This window comes from Triticum dicoccoides, chromosome 7A (assembly GCF_002162155.2).
Source record: "Triticum dicoccoides isolate Atlit2015 ecotype Zavitan chromosome 7A, WEW_v2.0, whole genome shotgun sequence".
Taxonomy (NCBI): domain Eukaryota; kingdom Viridiplantae; phylum Streptophyta; class Magnoliopsida; order Poales; family Poaceae; genus Triticum; species Triticum dicoccoides.
This window is the reverse complement of record NC_041392.1, coordinates 615,857,330-615,869,688: the sequence shown is the minus strand read 5'-3', so window position 1 is coordinate 615,869,688 and position 12,359 is coordinate 615,857,330. Positions and strand designations below refer to the sequence as shown.

General features: G+C 41.9%; 1 protein-coding gene across 1 annotated transcript; it reads left to right on the top strand.

The window, feature by feature from the left end:
* The first annotated feature begins 2,292 nt into the window (after positions 1 to 2,292).
* On the top strand, positions 2,293 to 11,490 carry LOC119332180. The gene is made up of 8 exons (XM_037605354.1): positions 2,293 to 2,690; positions 2,786 to 2,872; positions 3,162 to 3,247; positions 3,350 to 3,436; positions 3,539 to 3,625; positions 3,728 to 3,814; positions 8,718 to 10,407; positions 10,968 to 11,490. The coding sequence occupies exons 6-8, from the start codon at positions 3,761 to 3,763 to the stop codon at positions 11,291 to 11,293; spliced, it is 2,070 nt and encodes a 689-aa protein (XP_037461251.1). The 5' UTR covers positions 2,293 to 2,690; positions 2,786 to 2,872; positions 3,162 to 3,247; positions 3,350 to 3,436; positions 3,539 to 3,625; positions 3,728 to 3,760; the 3' UTR covers positions 11,294 to 11,490.
* Positions 11,491 to 12,359: the final 869 nt, after the last annotated feature.

Sequence of the window (12,359 nt, the reverse complement as noted above, 5' to 3'; positions counted from 1 at the left end):
TTTGGTGTCCGAATATAGCTGTCCAATATATCAATCTTTATGTCTCGACCATTTCGAGACTCCTCGTCATGTCCGTGATCACATCCGGAACTCTGAACTATCTTTGGTACATCAAAACACATAAACTCATAATATCGATCGTCACTGAACGTTAAGCGTGCCGACCCTACCGGTTCGAGAACTATGTAGACATAACCGAGACACATCTCCGGTCAATAACCAATAGCGAAACCTGGATGTTCATATTGGCTCCCACATATTCTAGAAGATCTTTATCGGTCAAACCGCATAACGATATACATTGTTCCCTTTGTCATCGGTGTGTTACTTGCCCGAGATTCAATCATCGGTATCTCAATACGTCGTTCAATCTCATTACCGGCAAGTCTCCTTACTCGTTCCATAATGCATCATCCCGCAACTAACTCATTAGTCACATTGCTTGCAAGGCTTTATAGTGATGTGCATTACCGAGAGGGCCGAGAGATACCTCTCCGACAATCCGAGTGAGAAATCCTAATCTCGATCTATGCCAACTCAACAAACACCGTCAGAGACACCTGTAGAGCATCTTTATAATCACCCAGTTACATTGTGATGTTTGATAGAACACTAAGTGTTCCTCCAGTATTCGGGAGTTGCATAATCTCATAGTCATAGGAACATGTATAATTCATGAAGAAAGAAATAGAAATAAGCTAAACGATCATAGTGCTAAGCTAACGGATGGGTCTAGTCCATCACATCATTCTCTAATGATGTGATCCCGTTCATCAAATGACAACACATGTCCATGGCTAGGAAACTTAACCATCTTTGATCAACGAGCTAGTAAAGTAGAGGCATACTAGGGACACTCTATTTTTCTATGTATTCACACATGTACTAAGTTTCCGGTTAATACAATTCTAGCATGAATAATAAACATTTATCATGATATAAGGAAATATAAATAACAACTTTATTATTGCCTCTAGGGCATATTTCCTTCACTTTGCACCATCAAACAATTCACCTATTTTTTGTTGTATTAGTTGCTTGTCTTCTTGGTCTCTTCAAATAGTTCACTTGACTTCCATTCTAGGTTTCATATAGTTCGCTTAACTTGTACGTTGGAGTTGGTCTCTAGGCCAATTGGCGCAATGGGTCATTTGGTGGTATTGAAGATACAAAAGAGATAGATTCATCTAGCTACTATATGGACCCTATGGTCCTAATGGAACTACTCACACATAGTCATGGAGGCCGCAAGGTTGATGAAGGAGCCTCCGGCAATGGATTCCCCTTTCGGCAGATCTCCGGAACAAGCCTCCAGATTGGATTTTCATGAAACGGGAACTTGCGGTGGCGGAAAAATTCTTCTATAAATATGGCAGAGGGTTTCGTGGAAATTTATAGCGGTGGAATGGACAAAGGGCGATGAAGGTGGGCCCCACACGACCTAGGGCACACCCTAGGGTTAGGGCGCGCCAGGTGGTTGTGTGCCCCCCTGTGGCTCCTAGCGATCTACCCAAAGCTTCTTGGGTCCTCTGTTACCCAAAAATCGAATTAAATCAACAAGTTATTTTGACCTTCATAGATATTGATTTCCTGTAGAACCAAAATCATGCAGAAACAAGGAACTAACACTAGGCACTAAATTAATGGGTTAGTCCAGATTAACAATATAAAATGGTACAAAGAATATACAGAAGTGCTAATATAACATCATAGAACAACAAAAATTATAGATCCGTTTGAGGTCTATCAGCCGCTAGTTGCGAAACACCCAATATCAATTAAACAGATGGAGTAGCTTTTTTAGGTGTGTTATACAATACTTGAAAGAAACACAGTGATATCAATTGATCGTGAAAGATATAGAAATATGCTTTCCAAATTGTTCTAGCAATAACCCAAGTTTACACCTTCGCACTAGTCTCGTCACAGGCACACACCTCACGGGCCCACCAACCAGAAATCCATCAGAAAATTTGTGGCACCGAGCAACGCCGTGCGGAAACACAATCCATCCAAAAACCATTTGATCCTACCTGCCATCCACCTACTCGAGATGCACATCCTCCTCGCATCGCCGCACCCCACCTCACCCTAAAAAATTAAACAGACCTCCCCCGCCATGTCATGTATCGGCGCAACCCTTTTTCCCATTCCCAGCCACCCATCTCTCACTCGACGCCCTGCACCCCGCATCACACGGATCACAGCCGCGCTCCTAGTCCCAAACCGCACAGCTATAAAGCCACCTCGCCCCACATGACACAACCATCAACATTAGACCTAACTATTTTCTCCCCCACCCGCCGCCGCCACCACTCTCAAGACCTAAATATCTTCTCCTCCAACCTCAACCACCAATATTCTCTAGATCTAACCATCTTCTACTCCACCCTTCGCCGCCACCACCACTCTTTAGACATAACAATCTTCTCCTCCACCACAACCACGAACATTCTCTAGATCTAACTATCTTCTCCTCCACCCACTGTTGCCCGCCACTCTCTTGATATTTTTGCCCTCATAATTGTGAGCCATCGTCTATGTTTTCCTCTTAGGTCGGATCTGTGGTATTCCAAGGCACCTACACGCTGCACCATTCGCGTATTCTCGACGAACCACAGTCGCTTCCCAACTATTAGGCCATGCTCCATTTACATCTCGAACTAATACGACGAGATCCAAAGTCAAAGGTAAGGAAAATTAATTTATTAACTAGGAGCAAAAAAGGTTTCTACTCATACCATTTTTATAGGGAGCAAATTAGAACTAAATGCATGTTACCCAGGATTCTGCGAAAATCTCATTATTCAAGTGCGGTAAGTGTGTTAAGATGCCACTTTTGAAACGGAGAAGACGAGGTCTAAAATCGAAGGTAAGGAAAAGTAATTTACTCATTAGGAGCGTAAAAGGTTTGTCTTGATACCATCTTTGTTTTTTCTAGGGAGCATATTAGAACTAAATGCCTATTTTCTAGGCTTCTGTGAAAATCTCATTGTTCAAGTGTAGTAAGTGCGGTAAGATGCCACTTTTGGAACAGAGAACGCGAGGTCTAAAATCAAACGTAGGAAAAGTAATTTATTCACTAGGAGCATAAAGGTTTCTGTTGATATCATTTTTGTTTTTCCTAGGGAGCATATTAGAACTAAATGCCTATTTTCCAGGCTTTATGAAAATCTCATTGTTCAAGTGCAGTAAGTGCGTTAAGACTCCACTTTTGGAACGGAGAAGACGAGATCCAAAATCAATGGTTAGGAAAAGTAATTTATTCAGTACGAGCATAAAAGGTTTCTGTTGATACCATTTTCGTCTTCTCTAGGGAGCGTATTAGAACTAAATCCCTATTTTACAGGTTTCCGTGAAAATCTCATTGTTCAAGTGTAGTAAGTCCATTATGATGCCACCTTTGGAGTGGACAAGAAGAAATCTAGAATCAAAGGTAACGAAAAATAGTTTGTTCATTAGGAGCATAAAAGGTTTTTGTTGATATTATTTTTGTTTTTCCTAGGGAGAATATTAGAACTAAATGCCTATTTTCCAGGCTTCTGCAAAAATCTCATTGTTCAAGTGCAGTAAGTGCGTTAAGATACCACTTTTGGAACGGAGAAGATGAGGTCTAAATTCAAAGGTAAGGAAAAGTAATTTATTCAATAGGAGCATAAATGTTTTTTATTGATACCATTTTTGCTATTTCTAGGGAGCATATAAGAACTAAATTCCTATTTTACAGGCTTCCGTGAAAATCACATTGTTCAAGTGTAGTATGTGCTTTAAGATGCCACTTTTGGAATGGAGAATACGATATCTAAAGTCAAAGGTAAGGGAAAGCAATTTATTTAGTAGGAGCATAAAAGGTTTCTGTTGATACCATATTTTTTATAAGGATCGTATTAGAACTAAATGCCTATTTTCTAGGCTTATGTGAAAATCTTATTGTTCAAGTGCAATAAGTGCGTTAAGATATTCGACTAGAATTATACCAAGGTGATCTTTTGAATTATGTGTGACTAGAATTATACCAAGGTGATATTTTGAATTATGTGTCTATGCTGATGAAGTTGAATGAAGTAACCAATCAAGGGCACATCTATCCAACACAACAACCACCTCACTTAGGATTCACTGAAAAATTCAGCCTATTATTACTAGCTTCTAATTCAGCCTATTATTATTTTTTGACTGTAAACTTTAGGGAACCCCCCCCCCAACACTTTAACTTTATTGCCAAAAAGAGTTACAAATTACATGGATTACTAGAGGTAATCAAGTGGTAAAGTAAAAAACTAGAGAACTAAAAAAACTAGTGAACTACAAGACAATACCTCGAGGAGGCAAAAAAAGAAATCCATCTCAATAACTCATCTCTAAAGACATGTTTGATTCTATGCCGCATGAGAGTAATATCATGGATGAAAGCACTTCTTCATTTATTAAAGCTAGGCCTTTCATGACTGAACACCTTAGCATTTTTGACTATCCAGATGTTCCAGCAGGCAACAAAAACCACCTTAGTGAAGAAAGGTTTTGCAAAATCTCGTTTAGCTTGCAGCACAATGTTGCTCATATCATCTCCCTATGGCCAATAGATTTGAAGATAATTCCAGACTCCCACACTGAAATTACAGTGGAAGAAAAGATGGTATCTGGTTTCCCTTGTCAACAAAGGACAAAGAACACAATTAACCCCATCATCCATATGCCAATGCCTCCTATCAACCATATCTTTAGTGTTAAGCCCGTCCATGATCAACATCCAAGAAAACACTTTTATTTTCATTGTGCATGATGATTTCTAGATCCTTAGCAGCAGAGGATTAAATGACAAGGTATAATGCATGAAGGAATAGAATATCTTAGGTTTAAAAGCATTGCATGTCCCCTGCCAGTACCAGATATCATTTGCATCCAAATCTCTGTTGTGAGTGGTCATCATTGCCTGAATTGCCATATATTCATGATATGCCTATTCAGACAAAGGTAAATGAAACATATCTGAGATATCATGTGCTTGAAAGGCTTCAGCTATAGTTATCCATGGATCTTTCACATAAGAAAATAGCCTTGGAAACGTTGATTGCAAGGTTGTCACATAATCACCAAGCTTCCATCTATCAGAACAAAATATATCTTTCCACCAAAAAGATCCACAGCTGGCAGTACCTTGTGGTACCCTCCATGATAATATGTATTCCAAACAAGAGATACCCATGGCAGATCCATCTTGTTCAAAAACTTATGCATATGCTTGAGCAACAGAGCAATATTCTGGACCCACAAGTTCAAAATCCCTACCCCCCCCCCCTTGCTTTTAGGCCTACAAATCAGGTCCCATGCTGCTAAAGATGGAGAGGGTTCATCTCTATGCTTTCTCCATAGACATTGTCTCTGGATTCTCTCGAGTTGTTAAAATTCTAGGGGGGCTAGCAAACTGCGAAGATAGAATATGGGCATAGAGGACAAAGCAGAGTTTAGAAACTGCAATCTTTCACACTGATTGAGGAAGGAGGAACCTGTTGTCATTCTTCTTTCGATGCAATCCACCAATGGCATGAAATCAATCATCTTTGGCCTAGTTACTAGCAATTGTTTTTATGCAATCGTCATGATTTACCTGCTATTTTATTCTTAAACACTTATTTGCTAAGAATTTAATACTTACCAAACAAAATATGTTTTTATTATGGTAAGTTAATAAAACATGAGACAATTGATTCTATTTTATGAATGATGGATGGGAGAAAAAACAGAGATGGGAGGAAAAAATCAAAGAGAAGGAAAGAGTGGGACGTATATAAGAAAAGTTCGACCAAAAGAGATCAAATGAGAACCTTACGCTCTTTTTAAATAAGTAGAGAAGATAAAGATTTTATTGTTAAGTACTTATTTTCTAAGAATTTAATGGCTTACCAAACAAAATATGTTTTTCTTATGGTAAGTTAACAAAACATGAGACAATTGATTCTATTTTTAGGGAGAATTGATAGGAGAAAAATCACAAATCGGAGGAAAAAAATCAAAGAGGAAAAGAAAAGAGTGAGATGTATATAAAAAAAGTTGAATGAAAAATAGGTGAAATGGAAATCTTACGTTCTTTTGAAGTACTTGAGATATACCAATATAAAAGGTCCAAAAGGACGTATCAAATCAATCTTAACCATCAAACCAGTTCAATCAACGACCTAGATTGCCCAATAATGAGCGTTTGACGTGTTCAACGCCTAATTAATATTATACTAAGTATCAACATGAGTGCTAGTCATACAATTAATGCGTATATAATATCCTACCTAATATATGTGCGCAATTAATATCCTGCCTAATTTCAATGCAATCGTGATTTCATGAATATTTGCTGATGTAAGTATTAAAAGCGTATTATTATTATTATTATTATGGTAAAGAAGAATGAAATATTTTTTGAATATCAGTACAGACACAAACGCTCATATACATGCGTATACACTCACCCTTATGAATGCACACACGCACATCCTACCCCTATGAGCACCTCCGAGAGACTGATGCGGCATATTATCTTGAGATTTACGAAGTCATCGTAGGCTCCTCGTCGTCGACAGGAACGTCTCCTCCCACTGAAAGCGCATCGCTGGAAATACTAAAATAAATTAAAAAATAATGCAAGCACCAAGACATGAACCCAGATGCGCTGGAGATACCACTGTACCTCTAATCATCCAATCACATGTTGGTTCGCAAAGAATAAAATGTTTTTTAACATCAACACAAGCCCTCATATATACTCGCATACACTCACCTCTATGAATGCACACATGCACACCCTATCCATATGAGCACCTTTGAGAGACTGAGCCGGCATATCATCTTGAGATTTTACGACGTCATCATAGACACCTCGTAGTCGACGGGAACGCCTCCTCCCATTGAACGTGTATCGTCAAAAATCCTGAAGCGAGCATTAGGATTTGAACCATGATGGGCTGGAGATACCACTGTCCACCTAACGATCCAACCACAGGTTGGTTCGCGAATAATGATATGTTGTTGTCCAACAAAATTTGTTCCACGAACCAACGTGTGGTTGGATGATTAGGAGAACAATAATATCCTCTGTCCAAGTTTAAGTTTTAGACTTGATAATGGTGCTTGCATTTTCATGAAATTATTCCAAACCTTCCGGTGATTTGCGTTCGGTGGGAGGTGACTTTCCTAATAATTAGGTGCTCATACGAGTAAGATGCGCATGCGTATACGGATGTATATAGACATATTTTAGAGTATAGATTCATTCATTTTGTTTATTCTATATATACGTATGTATTGAGAAAAACAAAATTTGTTGCCAACCCACCCACCCACCCACCAGTGAATGTCCAGCGATTGAAACCCGTCGTCTCGTCAGTTTCAGAAACGGCAAACAGTCAAAGTCCTTTTCATCTCTTCCCAAAAACCCGAGTTCCCTCCTCGCCCTCGCCGCCTCCTCCCTCCTCTCTGCCACCCGTGAGCGCCCCGCTGATTATAAAAGCAAAAGCCAGAGCGCAGAAGAGACCACGACGCGCAGCGCAGCAGAGACCACGACGCGCAGCGCAGCAAAGGAGAGGAGGCGGGGCGCGAGATCGGGCTCATCGCCGTCAAACCCCGGCTACTCCGTCGACGGCGCCCCCAGCGCCTCGGAGGCAGGTCGAGGTGCTGCGCAGCGCGGCGGCGGCCTGCTGCGAACCCCTCCTTGTTCTCGCGCCGGAGGGGACAAAAATGGTAAGTAATTGAAATCCCTCACGATCTTCTGTTCTGGAATGAAGCCGGCGAGAGGGAAATAGGCAGTGGGCTGTGACCCGCGATGCTGTCCAGGGCTTCCTGCCGGGAAGAATCCCCCTCTCTCCGCTTTAGGTTTTGTCTGATTTTGGGAGTTGGGTAGCGTCATGTTGGATTTCGAAAGGCGTTTAAGCCGATTCGAAGGAATTGCTAAAACTTTGAGGGGAGGCGCTATGATTTTGTCGGATTTTAGTATCGGGAAAAAAGAGTCGCTGCTCGCCACTGGTCCCAGAGGGGGTATTGTTACTAGCTTTGTAAGATCATCATGCAGTCTTATGTTTATACCATATCACTGATCTTTGAAAGGGTAAATATTACTCCAATTGTCCTGTGGGATAGTACCGAAATAGTTAACCTTTTACTTGCACCGAACTATTTCGTATGGTTCATTTGAATCCTTCAGGATTGTAAGCATCGAATTTTAGTCTGTTTGTGAGGAACAACTGCCTAATCTAGTTACAGTTACATGTTTCTGGAGTGTACCATGGTGAAAATGGCCAATTGTTGACTGCCCTGTTGAAGCTGCTGTTAATTCATTGCATCGGTGCCCAGAGATTTGTTGCCCTGAACTTGTAATTTGTGAAGCTCTTGCCTTCAGTCTGTTGGTAAATATACTATGAGCCGTTGACCATGCCTCTCTGTGCTCTTCTTGAAGTGTTATACAGACAAACTGTTCTTTATCAGAAAAAATACAGAACAAACTGTTTCACCCAGTGACCCTATGTTTAAAATTCTAAGATACAGTGTTTAGTCGGATCACAGTCTTCTCTGTTCACATGTGGTAAATTCATCAATAGTAGTACATTATGTGCTGTCATTAACAGGAAGCAGATGAAATCTCATCATTGGTGAAATGTTGCACTCATGTTTTGGGAATTTGACATTTTAATTTTTGCACTACTGAAGTATCTCTCATTGCTTTTCTTCAGGTTTTTTCCGCACAAGGTCCTCAGACAAGTAATCATGGAAAAGAAAGGCATGGCAAAACCATTGATGAAGAAGGCAGCAGAGTCAGCTGCAATTACTGCGGTGAGGTGGTTTGTAGTTACAACCGTCTAGAGCAACATGTAGCAGGCATCAAGGGCAATGTTCGTCCATGCAACCTAGTACCGGACAGTGTCAGGACAAGCTTAAGGAGTTCACTTGTGGATTGCAAGAAAGATCAGATGCTCGGAAAAACGAAGAGACTGAAGCAAAAACATGATGAGGTTCCTCACACAAACCCAGCCCTTCCATCTCCTCAAGTCCAGCAACCACAGCTACAACCAACTGTGTCCAATAACAACTGCTGCTTTGTTCATTATCAACCGGATCTGACGCAGGCCAAGGATATCACGTATAGTTCTTGTCAACCGAAACCCAAGGTTGAGACAAGTGATTATTTCGATTCTCAGTCAGCAAAGTCAATAGGCAAGTTCTTCTCCGAAGCTGCACCTGAGCCTGGTGTTCTCCATTTATCATCTTTGAAGGAGATGGTTGTGTTTTCCCATGGGCCCGGGGCTGTAATGCCTACGTACGAAGCTGTTCTGCAGGAGCAACTAAGAGAAACTGAGAACCGCACAAAGGAACTCAAGCAAGAGTGGCAAACAAGTGGCTGCACTGTAATTGTGCATAGTTGGAAGAGCAAGTGTACCAAAAGCTTCGTAAGTGTCCTGGTGCACTGCAGCAAAGGTACGCTGTTCCTCAGATCCATTGACGTCTCTGAAATCACTGAGGACTTTGATGAGCTAGAATCAATGCTTTCTCGCGTGGTTGAAGATGTTGGTGCTCATAACATTGTTCAGATTGTCATGAATGACGTGTCACCCCATATGCAGATGGCACGGCAGTATGTGCTAGATAAATATGATAGTTTTTTCTTCACACTATGTGCTGACCATTGCATCAACCTTCTGCTTGAGAAAATAGCAGCGCTCAAGCATGTGAGTGAAGTCCTAATGAAGGCAAGGGAAATTACATGGTTTTTATATGACCATGCACTGCCAATGAAACTGAAAGGAAGGTATGTTCAGGAGGAGATTTTGAGCAGTTCTTATTTAAAATTTGTGGCAATGTTCATCACATTAGAGAGGTTAGTTTCTGCAAGAGTAGATCTGGTGCAGATGTTAAACTCGCCTGTATGGGTTTCCTCTGGTTGGGCTTGTCTTGACTTGTTCAAGCGTATCCAGAGCATAGTAAAGACAGATGATGAATTTTGGAATGCTGCTGCAGAAGTCGTCAAGGTTACAGACCCACTTGTCAGTGTGTTGTATAAACTGGAATATGATATCTGTCCGATGGGTATCTTGTATGAAGCCATGGATAGAGCAAAAGAAGAGATATCTCTCAATATCGGAGATGAAAGTGACTTTTATTGGTGTATGATTGACAGGATATGGGATGATTACTTGCATACTCCTCTCCATGCTGCTGGTCAGATGCTAAACCCAAGGATCTTTTACACAGCTGGATTCCAGCCTGATACTGAGATCAGCAGCGGCATCGCGGCCTGTACAATCCAACTGGGCAAGGCTCATTACAATGCCAGAAAAGCGTCTGCACAATTGAAAGTGTATGAGAAGAAGTTGGGCTATTTCGACACAGATCCAGCAATGCAGCAAATCATGGAATTACCACAAGGTAAGCTACACCCTAACCTCTTGCAAAATGCCCACTCCTTAACAAGCCACTGACGGTAGTGCCTTTATGTGTCATATGTACTTGCTTTTTTGCAATATTTAGATCGAGCTGGAATAATCTCTGAGGTCCTCCACAAAATCTCATATGTGCATTTGTGCACCGTAACATACAGTGCGCCAGCATATTTAGTTAGCATGTCAAGCATATCATGTCATAATGCACTTGTATTCAAAGTCAGAATGTTATAATGATCAACTTCTCTGCATTAGCCTAACTTGTCATCCTGGCTGTTTAAATAAATAGCAGAAAATATAAAAGGTTTACAGATGAATGTGTAGAATGATCAACTTCACTGAATTAGCCTAGCTTGTCAACATAGTTATTTAGTTAGTATGTTGCAAACTGGAGTATGTGGTGTATAGGAGCCTTTCTCTTCTTCTGTTTTGCACTTCAACTTTCAAACCCAAACACCTACTGAGATCATCGCCATTTCATTCACCCATTCTATCATACTACATGAATTGCTATCTTCTTACCACGTTTATGACCTGAAATCGCAGTTGAATGGTGGTTGACGCACGGGGCTCGCGTGCCCGACCTGCAGACCCTGGCGAGGCGTGTCCTGAGCCAGACGTGCTTCGGCGCCACCAGGTACAACATCGACTGGAGCCTGTCGGAGAAGCTGCACGCCGAGTGGGACGAGATGATGCTGCCCGAGCAGGAGAGGTTCCGGCAGAAGGAGTACGTCCACTACAACCGCGTCCTCGCCCGCGCCGCCCCGCTCCTGCATGGCTCCTCCGTGAAGCAGCACGACAGGGTCACCTTGGTGCTGCACGACTGGATCAGGCCACAGAAACCGGCCGCTGGGTCGCCACTGACTGAGTGACGGCCTTCAGTTGTGCCTGGAGCGATGCTTTCGCCTCTCCTCCGTTTAGTATTTGTATGTGTGTGTATGCTGCTGTAATCCTGTGCAGCAGTAATAATCTGTCGGATGCTCACTAGTGGCATTCCCTTTGGTACTGTCGTGGTCTGCTGAATCTCCCGGGTTTTTATTTCTTGAACTCCTGCTGGATTGCCAAGTTAGTTATGTTGTTGAAACCCTACTGAATTTCCAAGTCATTATTTGTATGTGCGGAGAAACCCTGATGAATTTCCAAGTTATTATAACTATGTTTGGAAAACATAGTGTCGCTCTGTTGGTAAGCTGTGCGAGTCTGCAGTGAGCCCACCTAGGTTCAAGTCTCGGACTTAAGTTGTTTCTTCTATAAAAATATGTCGCCAAGGTGAGTAATATATTCTACTGTAAATCTCTACTCCTAATGGAGCAGTTGGTAGGATTGCGTCCACGGTTTATTTTCGTCTGGTTATATTTCGTTTGGTTTATTTTCGTCCGGTTTATTTTCGTCTCATATCCCACCACCATATCTCCTCACATTGATTTTTTTACCCTCACAATAAAAACTTTCCTAACTTTTCCAAAGTTTCCTAACTAGACACGTTATAAACGGGCATGTACCGATAGCACATTATCAATTAATGAAATTTTGTTTTATGACAATCAATTCGAAATCCTAATTTTCCTAATGCATCGATCTTTGCCTTTTTTAAGTAGTTATTTTGATAGGGAGGGTTTAGCCACGAAAATCATCCCTCCATCGTCGGCTGCATCCCTCACCCACGTCGCTGTTGCAGGATCTTCATCCGTCATCCTGAGCAATTGGGGCGGCGATGCGGGCGAGCTTCACGATAGTGGGGAGGACCAGGCCGCGGTGAAGGCAGGTCATGCGCTCCTCACGCTCCACGAACGGAACCTGCGCACGGAGGCGGTAGCGCGGGGTGGCAGCCGACAATGAGGCGGCCGCGCTACGTGACGAGCTACGGGTCCCCCTTTGTGATGTTTTGGCATCGCTCCTTCATCGCACATCCTCAGGTTCCTCTTGCCCTTCCCTTCC

Excerpts from the sequence above, each read along its gene's own strand:
- LOC119332180 (XM_037605354.1), top strand. The coding sequence starts at position 3,761 with ATGTGCTTTAAGATGCCACTTTTGGAATGGAGAATACGATATCTAAAG. Across the intron at positions 3,815-8,717 it reads TACGATATCTAAAGTCAAAG|GTTTTTTCCGCACAAGGTCC; the intron begins GTAAGGGAAAGC and ends GCTTTTCTTCAG. Across the intron at positions 10,408-10,967 it reads AATCATGGAATTACCACAAG|TTGAATGGTGGTTGACGCAC; the intron begins GTAAGCTACACC and ends CTGAAATCGCAG.